The following is a 21120-nucleotide window of genomic DNA, read 5'->3' on the forward strand; positions in this document are numbered from 1 at the left end:
GGCTCAGCGCTAAGTGGTCCTTTTTATTTTTCTTTTTAAGAAAGAGTATAGCCACATGTAGGCTGTTCACCTCATAACCCTTAGGGCAGCTACAGATGTTGCTTCTCTTCATATGCTTTGGATGTAGTTCATTTTGATTGCAACACCAGGAGGCATTGGACCAAAGATCTTCATGTCAAGGCCTTTGTCCTTCCATTGCTCTAGTAGAATTGGACGTAAATAGCCATACACATTTCCAGCATAAAAGGCAAGAATCAGTCTCTAAGAAGGGGGTTTGCCTCCAAAATCTCTAAGAGGATTTCTCGCAAAAGGAACATATGTTTTAGGAAGATATAGGTGCTCGACTATACTCGTGCGGATTTTTCAAAATAGTATAGCCGCGTGGTGATACTCGGGTATTGTGTTATTTATTTAAAAATCATATAGCCGCTCGGCTTTACTACGGTAATTGTTTTTTTTTAAATAGTATTGTCGTCTGGCTATACATGTTTTGACACATGGACACCTAATCGCTAGGCATGTCCCATTTTTTCCCCTATAAATAGTATAGCCGAGCGGCTATATCCACGCGTATTTTCCAAAATAGTATAGCCGAGCGGCTATATCCACGCGTATTTTCCAAAATAGTATAGCTGCACGGCTATATGTGTTCTCGCACGTGGACTACTAGAGGCTAGGCGGGTCCCTTTTTTATTTATAAATAGTATAGCCGTGCTGCTATACTCATCTATTTTATTTTTCTAAATAGTATAACCGATCGGCTTTACTCAGGTTTTTATTATTATTTAATTTTAAAAAATATAGTATAGCCGAGCGGCTTTATGCTTAACAACTTAACGGTGTATCCTGTCGTTGTTGTGGCACATCCATCTGAACCCAATTAGTTTGCATAAGGACTTACAGATGGTGGAGTGCATGTACTTAAGCCATTAGAATCTAAAGGAAGATGGGGCACTTCCCCTCCAATTAAGAATGGTGCTGGGCAGGGACGGATCCACGTAGTGGACTGTATGGGCTACACTCATACGAATATTTTTTTGTATTTGTAATACTAGTATTTTTAAGATTAAAAAAAAAACTTAATAGAGATAGCCCATCCCAAAGCTGCAAGAAGAAGGAACAGAGAGATGGAGCGGACGGAGAGAGAAGCGGAAAAAGAATAAAGAAAGAGGGAGAAGAGAGAGAGAGAGAGAGAGAGAGAGAGAGAGAGAGAGAGACGAGAAAATATAATAAAAAATAGAGCGGGGGAGATATGCGTTGGGATGAGATCAATGGCGAACTCAGACTTTCGTTCATCTGGGGGCTTAAAAAAAATCCAACAGATATATAGCTAAACAAAAAATATTTCTACTCAGAATATTAATAGCATTGTCCAATAAGTAAATTTACAATTGTCCTTGACGACTTTTCATATTTTGAAAACATTTCATAATAAGCTCATTATCAATACTATTAAATATGTCTTTTTCAAGATATACTACCAAGCAATCATTCATTATGTGAGTGCTTATGGAAAACATTTTCAATTAATATGTTGTTTTTCATTCATTAAGGCTTGACATGTTTTCAGAGCTTGGTTATGGGAACTGTTGGGACCTCCAACATGAACTTTAAATCTTTCCTTTTTCTTCTAATTCAAAAAACTTGTACCAACAAATGAGTCACCTCAAGCTTTCTCTCCCAAATTTGTTTTAAAAATATAACAACCTAAGCAAAATGCAGCATCTTCTTTGATGCTATATTCCAACCAGTAAGGGAATTCATCAAACCATGCTGGGTTGAATTGTCTTGACTCTTTTCTAACTTTGGTTTATAAGAAAATCATGATTTCTAGGCTAACAAGGCCTTTTTGTAAGTTAGCTCTTCTAATTTCATCTCAAATATTCATATTGTAATCTAAAATCCGAGTTCGTAAACCAGAATCAGAATGAAGATATGCCATATTGATTTCTATGCGACTTTGCTTTGAACTATCATCACTTCTCCCAATAGTTCATGACAATTCCAACTCGAATTTTCTTTTAAAATCTTTTTCCATAACTGTCATAAATAGTTCTTCACCAAATTACAGAATGAGTGAACTTAGTAGGATCTATATTCTTCTTTTATAACATAGGGTTTTTCTTCTTTTATAACATAGGGTTTTTCTTTTTTAATATAAGCTTTGGGCTTAAAGTGTATGTATTGGATGGGCCATGTGGGGGCTCCACCTAAGAAGGACCTACAAATAATAATAAAAAATGTGAGTTTGGGTGTGATTATATGGCTGAAATGTTTTTGTAAGTGTGGGCAAGTGCCCACAGTTGTCCTTCATTGGGTCCGCCAATGGATGAGATGTGTTTTTATTTTGTTAGGTGCACTCCCCACAAAATGAGATATTTTTATTTTATTATTACTTTCTTTTTTAACTTCAATCCTTATAAATATATTTTTTTTCTTTTCTTTCTTTGTTTCCCTTCAATCCCAATATTATCAATAATTCTAACATTTTTTTATTTCAAATGTCGTATAATAACAAAAAGTTCTAAATACAATGAAGAAAATATACTGAAAAAAGAGTGCTTATATTAAATAAAAATATAACAAACTAGGGCTTATGATTTACCCCAAAAAAAATTTAGCCACCTCATGTGGGTTAACTCTAGTTTTTAGTTCCTAAAATCTATTATCCAAGCCTAAAAATCTACAAAAACCAACCAAAATCCACAAAACTCACCAAATTTTCTTAATACATTTGTACTTAAGGTAAATTTAGCTCACCCCATTTGCAATTCTTGGATATGTCCCTGGTGCTGGGCCGAGCACCACTTCTAGAGCAGCGTTAAGATCAACCCCAAAGGTGACATTTCCATGTGCATGACTCCCAATGAAATGAGGATCTTGAGTGTATCTCTTATGTGTGTGATCCCTTCTCCTAGTCTCACCATAATTTATTTATTTATTTAGGGAAAGCTGCATATTTAGATATTTATAGTTTTATAATACTCCAATTAACCCAGTAGAATTCGTTATAGTAGCATTTGAAGGTGAGACAATTTCTCCTCATTTAGGATAATTGGAGAAGTGATGGAACTATAGTTATAAGTTTTGAAGACAACCCAGCACCACTGGGAAAAAAGTCGAGATCAGACAATGAGGAATTCAGCAAAAGATTTTAGTTGCTTTGGTTGGTTCGTCTCTAGACTGTTTAATCCCTTTTTTCTTCAAAAGTTGTTGACAAACACGATTACTCATTTATTTTCTCTACTCTTTAGTTAATTTCAGGTGTTAATACGAAATCTGCTTTTTGCATCAATATCTTTTCTCCTTAAGTTAATGTAGACACGAACTTAAGCCAATGTTTCATTCACATGCAATGGATTTTCTTATGTATTAAAATTTTAAGAAATTTGTTCTTTTTGAAAGTTATAATCAACTGGAACAAAAGTGGGTTAGTTTCCATTACTTAGTAGATAATTCTCAACAAAAAATACAAAAAAATTTATCATTATTGGTCCATGAAATACAAAGATTTTAAAATGGAAATTGTAACTTCTTTCTCTCTCTCCACAGCATGCACTGAATCATCAAACACAATGATATTACTATTGTTTGTTTTTTGACTGAAAAACTAATAATTTTTCTTCCAAAAGGAAAATTAATTTTCCTTGATTTACATATATAGTCATCCACATTATGAGGAATGATGTTTTAGTTTCCTCCAATATTTTCATGTTTATGTACAATACAAAATTTTTATAGAATGTAAAAGTTGAAGTAGCATTGGGTGTTGTGAAAATGCATTGCATTCTCAGGAGACAGAAGCAGTAACATTTATATTGTGAAAACGAATTTAAACAGATAGTTGGGAACTAGACATGATACGGTTTTTCATCCAACATTTATGTACATTTTAGTTTCATGAGAAAAGGATTTTTCTTCTGCTTAAGTTCACGAGAAAAAGGTTAATATGACATAAAATATTCCTCCTTTTTGGTATTGTAGAATAAACGTGATTGTTAGGTAACTGTATTTCATAAAGATTTTGCCCCAAACTCAATCCATGTGTAATGGAACAAGAGGCGCGAGGTAAAATAAAGAAGGAAAGAAAAAAGCCATGAATGTATCATGCATAAGCTTTGTCGGCATTATACTTTGTTGGAATACAGGCTTCTCACCTTCCTTGCTTTGCCCAGCAGCATCATACTCTTACCAGATCCCCAGTAAAGCTCCTCAACGTATTGCTTGAGTTCCCATGCATTGTGCTCAATAGATGCCTTCATACAAGAAAACATATGAAAAGGGAAGACAAATTTCACAAAACTCAGTCAGCAATGATCACAGAGTAATGACTCATTACCTCACTGTGAATTTTTGTAATATGACAAGCTAGACCTATCTTCGAAAAGAATTTCTTTGTTCCAACAAAGTATATGGGGCCGTGATTGCCATAGAGGCCTGGAAAATCAAAGTTCCCATAACTATAGGTGCCACAACGCTAAATGTCAATTGAACGGGGGAGAAGAACAAAGTCCAAAGAGAAAAATAAATTTTCTTTACCCGGAATAAGCAGATAGACAAAAGAGCTAGGCAATGTGTGCTCCCCATTCCTGAAGTATACAGCATGACATACAACCAATAGGAATATACAAGAATAGATTAAACAGATATGATAACAAAATTGAACACAGTTCCTTAACAGGTCCAATCATCTAGTGCAGTGGAGCTATTATATTTATATTAGCCTGGTACCTTATTCCTGCAAGCAATTCCAAGAATCTTGCTGTACCATCCTCCACACCAGGCATGCCAGGAGCACGCGGCAACCATCCAATATCGTTAGATGAACCTTGCAATGTTTTCTGTACTCGAGATGCCAGGCTGACAAATGCAAAAATGAAGCTCAACCATGAGAACCTAAAAGAATGAAACAATGAGTAGTAATTAAAAGCAATGAATTATTTGCATTAAGTAAAACAGAATCCAATCTGAACTAAAACTAAAAGAAACTATTCATAGACTCTATGGAATACGAATCCATCAGTTTGCAAAATTGAAATATACTTCTTTTACCTACAAATTCGAAGATGAGCACATCTAACGTACACGACAGAACTTCTCCAACAAGAAATTGCCAATCTCCAAGCAAATTGTAAACCGTGTAATGGTAGTGTCAACCTAGCTACATCAAGATGAAGCAACATCACCAATCTAACGATGGAGATGACTTGATTGAGATTTGAGAAATGCAAAACAGTTACAGTAAGTCATACTTCTGATAAACACTTGTAATTAGAAAGGGAAGGAGGTGAAAAAGATTAAATATTATAATTAATCATTCAGTTCACTTAGATGGGCTCATGATGTTTTCTCATGAAAACTAGATTAATTGCCTGACCTCAGTTGTTTGAAGCATACTCAAGTCTTCAAAGATTGATATTGCAGGAAGCTAATAGCACAGAACGGTATTACCCTTTAAAAGAAAAAAAGAAAAGAACCCGACCGCCCAGCGCCCAGTGCATAAGTTTGAAAAATCGCTAGGCAGTAGGCTTAAAGAACAAACCAGAAAAGAACCAGACCCACCCTGGCACCCAGACTCGCCTAACGCCGCCTAGACCCGCCTAGCAATTTGAGTTACATTGGCAGGCATTCTAGTCTAGTTTATGAATCAAAGCCTTACCAGAGTGACTGAGAAACACTAGCATTCTGGAGGCATTAGCAACAAGAAATGCTATATATTCTTGTTTGGTTCCCGAGAAATGAAATATCACAACTGACCTGAGTACTGGAAAGTACAAAACTTGAGGCTGAATTTCCTTTGAAGCCAAACAGAAAAACCCAAAACTGAGCAGTTCAAGCTTTTTGCAAAGAACAGTATGACCCAAAAAAGGAAATAAGAAACCTTTTGCAAATAACACGGCTTTTCTTTTTTTGGGAAGTAACGAACACGGCTTTCCAAGTTGGGTTTGGTTCCCTTGAAAGTCTGTTTAAGGAAGGAAGAGCGTTTCATCACTCTTCAGTCTCATCCAATTATTGATTAAAATATTCATTGGTTTTTGCTATCACTTTGTCTTCACTCTGCAACGCCATCTGGCTTACTGACTGTTTCATTCTCGTATTATTATTTTTTAGTTTTTTTTGTTGGCTTATTAAAATGACCACTATAAAAGTGGAAGTACACTTTGGTCATTAGTTGTTACTCAATTTACACGACTGCCACTGTTCAGTGTTGACCATTAACTGGTTGTGTTTGTTTTCTACTTCTGAGTGGTGTTTGTTGTTTTTGGGCAGGAGTTTGACTTGACAAATGAAAGGTTCCTTGTGCCGGAGATGATCTTCCATCCTGCTGATTTGGGTTTGTCTTATATTCTGGTTCCAAAGTACACACTTTTGGGGTTTTAGTTTGATTCTTGAAACAAATACGACGTATGATTCTTTGTTGTTGAATGAAACATTACAGTATCCTTTTGTGGTTCATGTTGGCTAGGGGTTATTACTTCTGCAAGTTGTTGCTTGATTCACGTAGATTTGCTGTTTCTGTAGCATATGATACTGTGTGGCATAAGCAGATAGACAAATGAGCTAGGCAACGTGTGCTCTCCATTCCTGAAGTATATAACATGACATACAAGCAATAGGAATATACAAGAATAGACTAAACAGATATGATAACAAAATTGAACACAGTTACTTAACAGGTCCAACCATCTAGTGCAGTGGAGCTCTTATACTAGCTCGGTACCTTATTCCTTCTAGGCGGGTGCCCCAATACTCCGAATTATTTTTTATATAAAAAAAGTATAGCCGCGTGACTTTACTGGGGTCCTTTTTTTAAATTCTTTTTTCTCTTTTTTTTTATAATTATTTTTCCTCGATTTTTGTCTATTGACAAATGTAGTTTAGAGCATTATCCATTACTATTATGCTATTACCCGAGTATCTATTGTCCCATTTAGAGTTTTATTTTTCCAGAGTTATTACCCTTGACCATGTATTTCGGGTATCTCTTATTATGTATTTGACAAACTCTGATATATGGATATCTCTTTAGATGGTACACTAAAGCGTATTCCGATCGAACATGGTGAGAACTGGAATCTTACCTACAAATAAGGCCTTTGCATCCTTTTGTTGATCCTTCTTTAGTTGCCTCAACTGTTCCATGGTTGGATTTTCTAGATTATTGAAGCCACCATCAATTGTGTCCCATAAAAATTGAGACATAAGATAGGTCTTCATTTTAATACTCTAGAAGTCATAGTTTTCTCCAGTGAAAATAGGAAGAGGGATAGAGTTCTGGACTAGTGGTTTCAAAATATGGTTTCAACTATTTAAAAATGATAGAAAATTATTTTAGTATTCCAAACCCTAAATCCAAGTCTCGAACCAATAACCCTAGCTTCCGAGAGTTATCTCATTTATGGTTTGTACTAAGATGGATGCAAATAATATGTTCAAGAGTTAAAACAAATCTATACCCAAAAAAATGATAAAATAATAATAATTCAATAGAGAAATATCATACTTGAAACAAATTTATTTTCATAATCTCAATAAGTTCCAGTCCTACACTCTTTTAATTTCAACTCACCCATAAAGCGGATACGAATACGGTAATACGAAAAATCTCTAAAAATTATGATATGATATGGCAATTAAAAATATATATTAAGATCATTTAATATATAGTTATCAAACCATTTATAACAAAAAACTAAGATAGAGATACAGTAGTAGAAGAAGTGTTTGGAGTATGATCGTGCAAAGTAGACCTACGGCTGGCAAACTTTTCGAATTTTTCAACCAGCAACAATTAAAGCTTATCTCCTCTTTATTTTCCCTCTCAAAACCTCTAAAACGAGTATCCGACTCGTGTCCGGAATGTCGGATACACGTTGTCCGTGCATCAAAGTCTGTATCCGTTGACGACTCGTATCATAGCATATCCGACACGGGATTCGGATCTAAATCGGAGTATCCGTGCTGAAACAAACCACAAGAAAAATATAGTAACCATCGCTGATCACTGCAATTAGAAGAAAAGGACCCCCACAAATGACATAATGCAGGACATGAGAGTTGCAGAAGTGATGGCGGCCATTGCAACTGCAGCATCATTCTTCTGCTCGTTCTGGTCAGCAGATTGAGGTGGGCTTGCTGGTTCCAAGACCTTGATGATCATCTTCTGGCCTCTCTCGCAGTGCCCGGAAACCCCACTAATGAAATAGAACAAACCAGGCCGGTCCAATGTGAACACGGTCGCACCATTGTTGGAGAAGAAGATGGGATGCGCAGAATGGCATTTTTCGTACTCGTCCTGGGTCACCACCATCACCGAGTGTTTGGTAGTTGAAATCTAAGTCCATGAAAAACAATATCTATAAAAATAAAAAATAAAAATAAAAGCCTCCCGCCTAGGCTGCCGCCTAGCTCCTGGGCGCCCACCGCCTAGGCCGATTTTCCGAAAATGACTATCTAGTAGCTCAGGGCAAGGCATCGAAGAGTTGAAGAATGAGATTCTGTTGATCTCCAAACTCCAGCACAAGAATCTTGTAAAGCTCAACAAAAGCTTGGATATGATATTATTGGGTTAGTTTCCACTGGCCCTTTATGTTTGGCTGCAATTTGTCATTGTCACCTAATCTTTCTTCAGTATCATTGATAATGTCTGAGTTCTTCCTATCCTAGTTTGCCGAACTCAGGGAGACTATTGATTTCATTTCTAATGGCAATGGGTGTATTGATTAGATCCAATGAGAAGAGCAGTGTTTGATTGGGCTAAACGCTTCATTATTATTCAAGGTATTGCTAGAGGACTTGTTTATCTCCACCATGATTCCTGTTTTAAGGTAAGTAATATTCTGTTGGATGAGAAGATGAGCCCAAAAATTTCAGATCTTGTATATATAGACACCAAGCAAAATTTAGCTTCTTTTTTATTTTCCTTGGTGTCTATATATACAAGAGTTCGTCTTCTTATAATTTTCATTAAAAGGAGCACCTTCTCTCCTTCCCTTCCCAGTATATATAGGCCGCCACTCGATCCTAGTGTAGAAGATCAGCTCCGCCACTGCTTGCTTTCTCTTTAATTAAGGTTTCAAGCTTTGTTCCTCGTTTATTTTTCTCAGTGTTATCTGTTTTCTTTTTCTTTTGGGTAAAGTTTAGTTTGCGTTTTCAAACTGCATGCTAAGCCACTTTGTTGTAGTGATAGGCAGGCGGATCTCATGGTTTCTTACTAGTCTGCTGTGTGGGGAAGTTGATCCAAAATACTTTGTTAAAATCTGGTGTTGTTAGAATTCTTCTGCTCGTTCTGGTCAGATGTCTGAGATCACTCTAGATCTTCCCTAGCTTTTAACTTCTGTCACGTAACTAGTTGGGCTTTGTTTGTGCCTCCTTGTTCCTCCTCCTTTTTTTGGCAATAAACCCCTTCCTCGTTTCCAATATCATCACTTCACTTGCGTCATATCTTAAAACTTGCAAACTGATGTTAGTAACTTAGTATTAATTTAATATTGTGCATGATTTGAGTGCTGTTATTTTTAAGTACTCTCCCAAAACTAAATTGTGTGGTGCTAAATTGTTTTGCTACTTCTTTTTCCATTTTGTTTGCCGCTACTGCCTTGCATAACCAACCAATTGTGCTATGTTTTGAACAGGTTGGTAGACCTGCGGCGCAAATGGATGGGCAAAACTCAACTCATTAGAGCAGGTCCAGCGCAGGGACCCAAACTGGTGCCAGGGCCCCCCTTGGCCGTGCTTGAGATGGCCACCAGGAACTAGCAAGTAAGCTGCATAGACAGCTGCACGTCTTCGTGTGTGAATGGTCAAGAATCAGGAAGAAAGTGCCCTGATACGCTAACAACTTTGCCAGTCAGGATCCTGTTTTGAAGCATACCTCACTAAGTTTCTCATGTATTATGTAATTGGAGACAAATGCAGAGCAACAACTACCTAGTTTTAAATTGCAGGATTTTTTTTACTGTTGGGTTAGTTTTAAAAGATATGAGACTAAATACAAATGCCTTTCGCCCTTAATCAAGATTTCATAAGTTTTACTAGGATGTCTCTCAAGAGATGTGAAAAATCTACTTAAAAATATGACAGCCCTCACCTCATCTTGTAAAATTAAAATGAGACACTGGACAGGATGACAGTGACACGGTGTGGTCCAAAATCACACTTAATTGTTTATTTTTATTTTTAACTACAACTATAGGGATTAGCTTTCAATCAAAAATAAAGTATTGATGTAGCTAAAAATTGGTAGTTGATTCCAAGAACAAGGCTAGGCTCGTTGTAATATTCAAAATCAGGTTCGGATAGCTTTCTCACCTTGGCTTCGGAAAGCCGTTGTGAAACCGAACCTCACTCAGAACATACATACTTTGCCACTTTGCTTTGCTTTCCTCTTTGTTTTCCCTTCCTTTCTTCTCTCTCTCTGTTTGCTCAGAAGAACCCAACTTTTTGCTTCACAGCGACAAAAGAAATAAAATTAGGGTTTTATTCGATCTTTACTCTTCAGCCATTTGATTAGTTTCCCTCCCAGATTTCAAAAAGTACAGCCATTTGTGCTTTTAAAAAAACTCTACTTTGCGGTCTTTTAATCCTCCGCAATTCACTTGCTTGTTTGTTTAATTTCCCAATTCCCATCTGGGTTCTTTTCAATTGAAGTGCTTTGTCTCCCAGAAATCTCTGTTTTTCATGTTTGGACCACATTTCTTGAAAACCCAATTGTGATTGTTGAAGTTAAATTAAAGTTTCAAACGTAAGAAGTGAGAGAATGGCCAAGAGATCTTCTTTGGGTAGCATGATGCGGAAGAAGCTAACCGACATCACTAATTTGCAGACTGCGAAAGCTATTAGCCAAGATGAAAAGCCCCCAGAAGATTGCCCTATTGATAAGGACTACATTGACCAGCTCATGAGGGTAAAATCTCACTTGGGTCCTCTTCGATTTTTATTCTTTTCGTATTTTTTGTTAGATTTTCTTAGTGGGTTTTGTGTTGTGAACTTCTGAAACAGGAAAGAATGACTTTGATGAGACTTGTCTCGGAAAGGAAGTATCCTTCTATTGTTCTTCAATTTTTATTTTCTGTTTGGTTACTGAGATTGTGCCCCGGGAAATTGAAGTACAAGAGTAGGTTGAAATAGAAACGATGACACTCAAAGTTGTTCCCTTTTCTTTGGTATGTCTTGGTTTTGGCATGTTGCTCAATTTTTCTGAGATGGAGAAGGGTTTTCCTTTAATTATATTTGAACAGTAAAATCGTTGAATTAAGTGGAGCTGAGTTGCAGAAACTGCGGATTAGTCTTCAGAAATTGCAGCAACAAAATTTGAATCTTGCTCAATCAAACAGCCGGATGTTAGCGGTGTGTTTTTCACATTAATCTTAGTGCCTAAACTCTTTTCTACATTAATCTTAGTGCCTAAGTGTCTCTGGTAATTACTCTCTGTTATTGATTCTACAGGAGCTTAATTTAGGAAGAGAAAAGGTACGCTTGTCAATAACTGAATGTAGGTACTATGTTTGTGAAGTCCTCACTTCTCATAATATCTTAGACTTCTTTCTTTGTCAATACCAGGTAAAAACACTACAGCATGAACTTCTTTGCAGGGATGCCTTACTTAAAGCAAAGAATCTAGAAATAGAGGTTAGCCCTTATCTAGCATTGTATATAAATAGGAATGCAATCGAAATCTTGACTTTTAAGTTCAGTGGAACTAAAACCAATACCAATTTTTTACATACATTGTGTACACTATATATCTGCTGGAACTGTTACTGCAAGTTTTCCTGCTGTTTACTTATATATTCTTGAGTTTTTATGGATAACTAATGGCAATTTACTTATATAATTTAGCTTTACTTTTATAACTCCTTCTCACTCCTTTTCTTCTCCGGCTTGTTTGTTGGCACTCAAAAATAGCTGCGACTATTACTGATCAGAAATTCTTCCACTTCTGATTCTGAAATATTTATCAAATGCTTAAATTTTTATAATTCATCATGATGGATAGAGTTGATCTCTGTTTCCTGCTTTTTCAATAAGCATTCCCCAAAAGCAGGCTTGGAAACTGTCCCATGCCTATTTTGGTGTTTCTACATCTGTTCTAAGGATAACTTTATACTGTTGTTTCTTTCTTAAGTAATTGTTTGCTTACTTAATAGAAGCGTTAGTTAAGCCTTGTTGTTCCACTTCTAGCACAAGGCTTTGTCTTCTAGTAACTTCCTGTGCATACAGTTCCTATAAAAATAAAAAATAAAAAATAAGAAAAGTAAACTGAAAATAACCAGCAACAATGTTATAGTATATGCTATACAATGATGAAGTTGAGAAGAGTAAATGCCAGTATTTAGAAGCTACTACACTAACTTCTTCACCTGCTCTGCATGTATGAGCAGCAATCAGTGACCTGTTCTGCTTTAGGAAATCTGATTCTGTTGTCATTCTATATGAAGTCATGCCTTGAGTCAGAGGTTTCAATTCAATGATATTTTTGTTTGATTCTTTTATAATATACCCCTCATATTACAGGGAAAAGCAGAGAAATGTCAAAATACTGAGTCTCAGGTATCTCAGGTAACCATTCAGTTATGAATTTGTATGTAGTTAAAGCCCTTACATTCTATCACTTAACCTCATTTATTTTTCCAGCTCAAGGAAGTAGATGAGGCAGCTTTGCATAAAGCTGATAATGATGGTGAACCATGTAATGACAACAAAAGACGCGTCACAAGAAGTCGATGTAAACTTTGATGATCTAATTTTCTCATTGGAATATTTCTTTCTCTTCCCCTTTCTGTTGCACCGAACATTTTAACATTTGCACTTGCGAATTCTTGCAGCAATGGGGCCGTCTACTGCATGCCCAAAGGTTGAGAATAAAGAGAAGGTTGAAAATAAAAGGTTAGTTCCCGAGTGGTGTTATGTTGATTTTACAACCCTCTACATAGTCCTGATCATGTATTTCTGAAAATGGACTCAGATATGGACACTTCAAATGCCATTAGCCTATCTGTACTACAGTCTACATCCCTGTAGATAGTCCCGCATCATGTATTTCAGGATGCACTTTTGCTAGGAATTTTAACCACCCCTAGGACTTTTCTTCAAGCTGCTCCACCTATTGGATCAAGAGTTCCACTAAGTCTCCTCTCTCACCATGTTTCTTTTCCACCTTAAAAGATTATCACATTATGTGTGTCTTAACCGAACTGTCGGCTCTGGTACTACTTATAGAGCAACAAAACAACATGGGATTGGTACTAATCTCGATCCAGCACTGGTATGGTCCCCAACTTAGCCACTGTAGGGATTTATCACAAAAGAATGTCTTGTTAATAGTAGTGGACCACCCAACTTATATACGTTGTAGATTTATCACCCTTCTTTTCTTTTTCTTTTTTTGGTCTGAATTATCACCTTTCTTATGTAGGATTATCTCCATATCCATGGGGTCTATCGAGCCACATAACTCCAACACTTTGAGTATTAATTATTGTGTCAGACATTTAATAAGTAATAGCATGATGTTTGTCATATGTAATATGTGCCAAGTTATTACATACGCTTTCCATTAATGCATGTTTTTCATTGTTCAGGCGGTGTTTGAGGAGGCAATCTGCTAGGTTTAGGTCCCAGACAGAGAACTTATTTGAGATAGAGGATGTCAAATTGTCCAGTCAGTCGCACACCAGACAATCCAATGGGTAATAGTGGTCCCACTCCATTGATTTCATGTACCAGTAAAGAAGAGAAAGAAAACTGTGCCCCAAGGAGATCTTCAGTCGGAAGACCACCGCGCAAAGCAGCTGGGAAGGTTCATTCCTACAAAGAAGTTCCTCTCAATGTAAAATTGCGTAGAGCAGAGTGAGCAGAAGAGCAGCATCTGAATTTTGAGAATACCAGTGAGTTGAAAAGGGCTTGTATAATTCAAAAAAAAAACAAATATAAAAGAGCTTGTACAACTAGACCAATATATCCACATCTTTATGTATCTTTTAACTTGTGGTGTTGCCAATAGGATCTAGTCCAGTGAAAAAAGAGACTTAATTTGCATATGAATGGTCTCAGGTTCGAACCCACATGGCATCATGATAGTGTGTGTGTGTGTGTGTGAGAAACCCTCCTCCCTCTTGTAGTTTAGAATATCGCTTGTATTCCAAAAAAATAAACTTGTGGTGTTGTTCATTGTGATGTCGTTATTTTATTCCAATGTGATGATTAATATGTAAGCAACATTCAGTTTTTCTAATGGGAAAAAAAAAATTATTATCATTTATTGGTTTTTGTATAAAAGAAGTGACATCTACTATTACTGTGAAAATTTTATATGAAAATCTTATAATTAATATAATAAAAATGCACCCAAAATTCTACACCTTTCTTTCATAAGTAATTGAGCACCCAAAATTCTATTGTATTAAAGTATCTTTCAACTTTATTTGTACCTGCACACAAAATTTTTGAAAAAATATTTTTTTACCACACAAAAATTCATTGCAGGCCAGTTATCAAAACTTGTATTTGGGACCTTCTGACTTGGACTTGATTGCTCGACTTTTGAGTTTAGATGCGGATTCGATCTAAGCCTCGGACTTCCATATCAACCAACGTTAAAATAAAATTTTATTTTAAAAAAACAAAGTAATTAAATAAATAAATAAAGGGCAACTCTACGCAATGAGCATGCGAAAACGCCGAAAAATTAAAATTAAGGTATCATAAGAGCAGCACCCGTCCGTTGGATCCAACGGCAATGGATTGACCAAAAAAAAGGTAAAAGGCAATGGCTTCCTTCGTGGTTGTTTGACCAAATCTTTGACCAAAATTCAATTCAATTAGGAAAACTCTCTCTCTCCAACGGGTTTCTTTGTTTCCAAGTAACTCAGCTTATAAATATACACTCTTGCGCACTTCACTTGAACAAGAACAGTCTTCCTCCTTTGGGCAAGAGTTAAATCAAGATTATGTGGTTCTTTGCACGGATCAGCAGTGCATATGAACACGTCCAGCGAAGGGAAATCCGATTCTTTGATAACCCTTTTTAGGTTTTCGGGGAATTCGTTACGGTAAATCGGTGTCATTCGACAAGATTGTGTGGTGAAGGTCTTTTCTCCAACTCTCTCTTTCTCATGGCTAATTCCGGCGTGACACAGCTGCTCGGCTTCCGGTTCCGCCCCACCGACAGAGAAATCATCGGCTCCTTTCTCTACAAGATGGTGGTGGAGAAAAGGCCTCTGACCTCGATGCCGCAATACAACAAGGTTATCCACAAGTGCAACCTCTTCGGCAACAAACGAGAACCCTCAGAAATTTGGAGAGATTACGGAGGAGATCAACTTACGGATCAAGACTTGTACTTCGTTTCGGAGCTCCAGAGAAACGGTTTGCGCATCCAACGCAAGACTGGCCGCGGTACTTGGAGCGAAACCGAAACCTACCAAAATGTTGATGTTATAGGGAGAAAACGGAAATTCCGGTACGAGAACGGGAATGCTTCGGAGGATCACGCGGTGTGGCTTTTGGATGAATATAGCCTTTTCAGAAAGGCTTCCAAGAACGGCACAAGTAGTAATTGCTATGATTTTGACGTTGTGATTTGTCGGCTGAGAAGGAAGGGCAATATGGACAAGTCTGGGAAAAAGAGGAAGTGCTCGTCTCAAGATCAATCAAACAAGAAGATGAAAAGAGATCAATCTACAAAGGAGATGAAAACTGAAAATTCAGTGGGGCCGCAGATTATGAATGATGAGAGGAATCAGTTGATGATCAACGAGAGTACCACTTATGATCAAGAATATTTGATCGACACCAATTATAAAAGCTTCGACATTGATGAACTCTTTACAGAACTAGACCGCGAACCGCCATTGTTACACTCGCAGCAACTGCCTCAGATTGCTGAAAGCCAAGAAGAGCCTTGTGTTGATCAAATTAACGGACCAGCAGAAGCAGCCACCAGCAATCTGAGTAATTTTGAGTATAATAGCGATGAACTTGCAGGATTAATAGGGCAATATAATATGAATGCCGATGATTATGAGGATCCAAATTTATTTATCGACGTCGATGAACTATTGGCAGCAGATGCAGAGCCTTTGTCAACCTTTGCAGAGCTCGATGATGTTCATAATGTGGTCAGCCAACCATTAGACCAAAACGGCTACTGGTCCAATTCCTTTATGGATCAGACTTACAATTCCTTTATGGAGGAAATCATGGCTGATTAATTAGATATATTGTACAAGTGTAACTGGCTGTAAGTTTAGATGTAATTTTTTCATGAACAGGCGAAATATACATCCTTTATTCTGTAGTAAACTATGTGACAGATATTAGACTGCCATTTACTTTTCTCCTATGTTCGTTTGGTTTTAAATTGCTTTTGAATTAGAGAGGAAATAAAGTTATGAGACTAAATACAAATGCCTTTCGGCCTTAATCAAGACCAGATTAATAAGACCCACAGAACCAGCTCGATTGCTCAGCTTATTATTCATACAACTTCCATTTTTAAGTAGTCAGCCTTTTCCTCTCAAAGCATATGGAGGCAAAAGGTGCAAACTCTTCCCTGCACCAACAGTGAAAGAATGAACTCTTGAGAACTCCTAAAAGCTTGACATAGTTATATCACTTATCATAGCAGAGAACACCGTAATGAATATTGCTATTTGAACCACATTTATGGATCACTGATATATGAATCTAATTAGTAGATGTTGTGCAAATAGTTTTACTCGTACCTTAATAGCGGACTGAGCCAACCCCCGTCTCTTTGTTCTAGTACTTGGGGCAGGTCATTGTGGTGAAGTGTCACAAATGGCTCTATTCCTGCATGGTAGCAGACTTAGATGACTAAATATTGTTTAATTTGGCTACTAACTTACTACTTACTTAGTAAATAGTGCTCATGTATGCGCAGCTACCTTTGCTTAGAAGATGGTCTATAAGTTTATTATAAAAGATGATCCCTATTGGCTTGACTGAGCCGAGCATCCCATCTGTGAATGGCTCAAGAAGATCATTTCCAATTTAAACTAAGTTGTAAAAAGCCCAGATTAACAACAGAACAAATCAAACAAAAACCAAGATTAAACCATAAACCAAATTAAGATAACACAAAACGGGCACCATACCAGGTAGAATTCTAGCCCAGGAAATGGAGAACCGGTATGCATTTGTTCCTAAGGAATGCATACCGGAACCAAAGATTGCCATCATGCATTGCTGCTGCTACTTCGAACTCTTTGATTCAATTCCACAGGCATCACAGTCATCTAAACCAACCTCATGAACAATTTCCCCAAATACCTTGCAGGAAATGTTGTTTGCAAGCAAGGTTCCATTCAAACAAGATCCAGGATTAGTATCCTGGTACTCTCATATGACACCAATATCTCAACTTATCACTCTTCAAATTATTCTGCTCTACTCAAGTATCTTGTTGGTAATCGCTTTTGTCATTTTCAATCTGTAACTGAGGAACACCAGAGCAACTTTCAACAGGTGAGTTGCAATCTTTGGTTCCGAAATCTTTGGGCACAATTACGTCTTTTATCACAGAGCCACCCTCAACTTGTACTTTCATGTTTAGCTTGGACGTGAAATCTCCCACACTATCCAATTTCAAAGAACAGCCTTGACAATGAAGCTGAAAGTCATTCCTTGACTGTGAGTCCAGGATGTAACTCTCAACCAGTTTTCAGATACTGATGCAATATTATCCACATTCTGGGACTCCACTATTTCTGCGACATTAGAACTGAAATCAAGCATACCATGTGGTATTAGGGAAAGGGTTCTGGAAATTTCTGATTCACTTCTGCAGGCACCAGTTCCTTCTGTTTCTTTTGAATCAACAAATTGAAGAACATTTTTCTGCTGGGATTCTTCAGGGAAAATACCCAAACACAATCATTTAAGTGCAATTTATTTTCCTGGAAAACCTGTCCTCCAACATAGCAGGAATTTGGAAGGTCTAGCTGTTCAGGTTTTTCGTTTCCACAATCAGTTATCACCACTTGACAATTTTCTAGAGCTGAACTGCTCAGGTCAACATCATTCATGTCATCTATTATCCTTCCACCTAAAGCCAGCATTTGTGCATCTTCCACATGTGGGTTCCTACTATTTGTGTTAAATCTACTACCATCATCTTTTGCTTGGTTTTTAATTCTAGAGTCAGACAAAGCATCAGACCTTTTCAAATCAGATGCACTAGAACTTTGGACCTTTGGACTGACATCTGCAACCTTCACAGAACTGTAGCTCTGGATCTCTTCAGAAACTTGACATTCCTTGGTGAAACTACCCGTTTTCCCATATCATTTGATCCCCATCAGAAATTTGGTTGCCTTCACAGGTCATAGGTTTAAGCAGATCAACTCGTGCCCCATGCAGTTCATTGACATTATGATCACTGCTTGACTGATCATCCTATGATATTAAGACACTACCAGAAGAACTTGCCTCTTCTTTGACTACTCCAGCAGTTTCAGGTGAAGCAGTCTCACTTTCTTTCCATGTCAGGTGTTGTTGTCTCATATGCAAGAAAAAAGCACAGTAAGAACGCTACTAAAACCAGTATTTGAATCCCACCCAGGTGGTAATGATGAGTTTTTCTAATGACCTAAAGTTCATTGTCATTGGGCTTTGGTATTTGAAGCTGAGCAGATATGTTCTGTAGCACAAGTAGAAGAATATGAAGAAGGCCAGATTCATTGCCTAACTCAACTCTAGCTATAGTTATCACAAGAAATGGAAAATGAATATATTACCCAAAGAACTATGCACCATTAAATTTTCTAATGCTAACAAGTTCAGTCATCAAAGTTGAAGTGCATGTCCTCTATAAATTTGATTGTTTATGAATTTCTACTCCTGCTCAAGATACAATAACATAAATGATAAATAAACGCCACACTGACCTGATTTGCTGTTAGCAGCACTCTCCTACTAGAATTTGATCCCCAGGTGGGCACCAACTACACATGTTCAAGCATGGCTGCAGGGTTCTCCAACATACTTTACATACATAAATACATTTACAATTGCAAACATGCTTGCAGGCTCCAATTGCATTTGCAACAATGGTTAAACATCTTTCTCAAAAGCTTGATTCCCTTTTTCTTTGGATACCCTTTTCCACGATTAAACAACTATAGATTTGATAAGTGACTGATAGGAATGCTCCCAACAATTTTTATTAAGCATAATGCAGCACACACACAAACGCAATCCAATAACACAATCTTGACAGCTAAACTATATGAGCTGCAACTGCTTGTTTTCAACTCTAATGAAAAATCAGATGTTAGGTACAACTATTGATGTATTCATCCATGGATTGTCAATCCCCATTCAATTAAATTAGGCGCGCGCTTAAATATGATATTCTATCATGGGTCAAATATACATATATATGCCAAAATTTTATCTAAATCAGTAAGATATCTTCCAATTGTCAACATTCTATCAGGGCGGAAAAACTTCTCCAACTAATCTTAATATTTCAGAATTAAAATTGTATAAGAAAGAGGAAATGCCAATTGGACTTCCTAGTCTAGTTCCTTCCAGATTCTTCTACAGTTATCCTATTTCTAGTCTAGTACTTCAAGAACAACACTCTTGTTGTGCATCATGGATAGACAGAGAGCAACAGAGGCCCAATCCACACCACTTTTCCAAAACCAAGAAACAATTGGAGAAAAAGCCTAATTGGTGACCCACAGCCACCAAATCATATCTAATTAGACGTATTTCCTAACATTCAAGCTTAATTAAAAATACATAAGTTTAAAAATTTAAAAATTTAAAAAAAACAGATGATTTGATAAACCTTTTCTTGAGCCAATTTCGGCAGGTTAGGAACTTCCTCCACCAATCAAGCTTTGGTCCGTCGAATCTCCACATTCGTTGCAACCGCCACAACCCGATTACTCACCCATCTCGGCTTTCTGCACATTTCAGCACACAATCAAACACCAGGCACTCAAATCTTTCCGTTTCCCCTGTCTCTCCGTTGTTACATTTTCTCGGCAACCAAACAGAAACAATGGAATGAAGAACAGACGAGATTCAAACAAACCTGAAGAGCAGCTTAGATTTTGTGTTTGACGCCAGCGTAGACGAGCGAAGGCATCGTCGCCGTAAGGGTTGAGGTCGCGCTGCTTCTCCAAGAAGAAAATATCCCGGCTTTAGAGAGAGAGAGAGTCTCTCTCGTCTCGTTCAGGCATTGCATCTCTCTCTCTCTCTCTCCTCTCTGTGCCCTGTGAATTTTCTATGCTTTTTCATTTTTGGAGAAGGATGGACACGAAAGGGCGACTTCATTCACAGTCTTTTCGGCGGGTACACATCCCATTGGCCATTTCCATTTCCCCACAAATGATATGATTTAATTTCATATGTATATTCACAGTCTTTTCGGCGGTATTTTGTAGATACTCATTTAAAAATCATCTCTACAAAAATCCCATTGCCCATTTCGTGTTCATTGATTGTAAAACACCGAAACGGTTTCATTTGTCTAATTTTTGTAAGGATGATCTATGAATGAATATCAATGGATGGTTTGGATCATTATTGTGATTCAAATATTATTTAGGATCCTCTATATATATATATATATATATATATATATATATTATATTATTCTCTCTGCATGCACTTCGCCGCTTGCTGCCATTTGGGTTTGTAGGGTTTGTTGTTTCTTCTTTGTGCATTATGTCCCCCAAGATGGTTCAAAAGTTCGGGTGAAAAAGCTCTCTTGTGAGATAGATACACCTAAAAACATCAATGATTCTCTTACCTTCCCTTTGGATGAAAAAATTGAAAATTACATAGAATTCTAAAATCATGGAATTTTGATTTCCATCATTTCAATTTCTGGTAATTGAAGATTTCGATATTTGGATTTATATATAAATGTAAATATAATTTTGTAAATGACACTATGGAAATTATGAAATGACGCTTATTTATGATGAAAATTAAAGTCGGGAATTTGATGCTCCAATTTCCACGATTTTTTCCGTGCGTCATTTAATAAATTCTAAGCTTAATTTGTCAAACAAGGGAATTGTCAATTTCTTCTCGTAAATTCCCAACTTTTAACTAAATTTCGAATTGTTTTTCCTC

At 37.0% G+C, this 21120-nt stretch overlaps 4 protein-coding genes and 2 pseudogenes across 5 annotated transcripts in view; 3 read left to right on the forward strand and 3 right to left on the reverse strand.

The window, feature by feature from the left end:
* The window catches only part of LOC103327340 (putative RNA 3'-terminal phosphate cyclase-like protein), an 88934-nt pseudogene extending 75244 nt beyond the window's left edge, over positions 1–13690 (forward strand). Inside the window, exon 8 of the transcript XR_016125494.1 lies at positions 13584–13690. The product of XR_016125494.1 is annotated as a putative RNA 3'-terminal phosphate cyclase-like protein (transcript). The remainder of the gene's footprint in view (positions 1–13583) is intronic.
* LOC148921528 (uncharacterized) lies at positions 4105–5183 on the reverse strand. The gene is made up of 5 exons (XM_089043967.1): positions 5053–5183; positions 4732–4860; positions 4540–4589; positions 4340–4437; positions 4105–4256 (listed from the first exon to the last, which is right to left on the reverse strand). Exons 1-5 carry the CDS (start codon positions 5181–5183, stop codon positions 4128–4130), a joined length of 537 nt encoding a protein of 178 aa, XP_088900093.1. The 3' UTR covers positions 4105–4127.
* On the reverse strand, positions 8012–8311 carry LOC103327379 (early nodulin-like protein 6 pseudogene; annotated as a pseudogene).
* On the forward strand, positions 10737–14259 carry LOC103326125 (SHUGOSHIN 2). Its single transcript, XM_008228335.3, is given in 10 exon segments — positions 10737–10906; positions 11002–11039; positions 11241–11349; positions 11449–11472; positions 11563–11631; positions 12517–12561; positions 12637–12727; positions 12828–12888; positions 13584–13659; positions 13661–14259. Coding segments are annotated over 10 exon segments (855 nt in total). The 5' UTR covers positions 10737–10759; the 3' UTR covers positions 13856–14259.
* A 265-nt stretch (positions 14260–14524) lies between these two features.
* On the forward strand, positions 14525–16214 carry LOC103327388 (uncharacterized). The gene has a single exon (XM_008229706.2). The coding sequence runs from the start codon at positions 15117–15119 to the stop codon at positions 16212–16214; it is 1098 nt and encodes a 365-aa protein (XP_008227928.2). The 5' UTR covers positions 14525–15116.
* Positions 16208–20359, reverse strand: LOC107881410 (putative beta-glucosidase 17). Its single transcript, XM_089052886.1, has 5 exons — positions 20072–20359; positions 17121–19940; positions 16911–16985; positions 16728–16815; positions 16208–16555 (listed from the first exon to the last, which is right to left on the reverse strand). The coding sequence occupies exons 2-5, from the start codon at positions 17203–17205 to the stop codon at positions 16498–16500; spliced, it is 306 nt and encodes a 101-aa protein (XP_088909012.1). The 5' UTR covers positions 17206–19940; positions 20072–20359; the 3' UTR covers positions 16208–16497.
* Between the last annotated feature and the right edge of the window lie 761 nt (positions 20360–21120).

This window comes from Prunus mume, linkage group LG1 (assembly GCF_029339155.1).
Source record: "Prunus mume cultivar Tortuosa linkage group LG1, ASM2933915v1, whole genome shotgun sequence".
Classification (NCBI taxonomy): domain Eukaryota; kingdom Viridiplantae; phylum Streptophyta; class Magnoliopsida; order Rosales; family Rosaceae; genus Prunus; species Prunus mume.

Bases quoted from the DNA above. Each gene is read 5' to 3' on its own strand.
- LOC148921528 (XM_089043967.1), bottom strand. From the start codon at position 5,183: ATGTTGCTTCATCTTGATGTAGCTAGGTTGACACTACCATTACACGGT. The intron at 4,438-4,539 runs GTAAAGAAAATT...TTGATTTTCCAG, and splicing joins TGTCTATCTGCTTATTCCGG to GCCTCTATGGCAATCACGGC. The intron at 4,257-4,339 runs GTAATGAGTCAT...TCTTGTATGAAG, and splicing joins TTACAAAAATTCACAGTGAG to GCATCTATTGAGCACAATGC.
- LOC103327388 (XM_008229706.2), top strand. From the start codon at position 15,117: ATGGCTAATTCCGGCGTGACACAGCTGCTCGGCTTCCGGTTCCGCCCC.
- LOC107881410 (XM_089052886.1), bottom strand. From the start codon at position 17,205: ATGATGGCAATCTTTGGTTCCGGTATGCATTCCTTAGGAACAAATGCA. The intron at 16,986-17,120 runs GTATGGTGCCCG...AGCCATTCACAG, and splicing joins CTGGGCTAGAATTCTACCTG to ATGGGATGCTCGGCTCAGTC. The intron at 16,816-16,910 runs GTAGCTGCGCAT...GCTACCATGCAG, and splicing joins AGACCATCTTCTAAGCAAAG to GAATAGAGCCATTTGTGACA.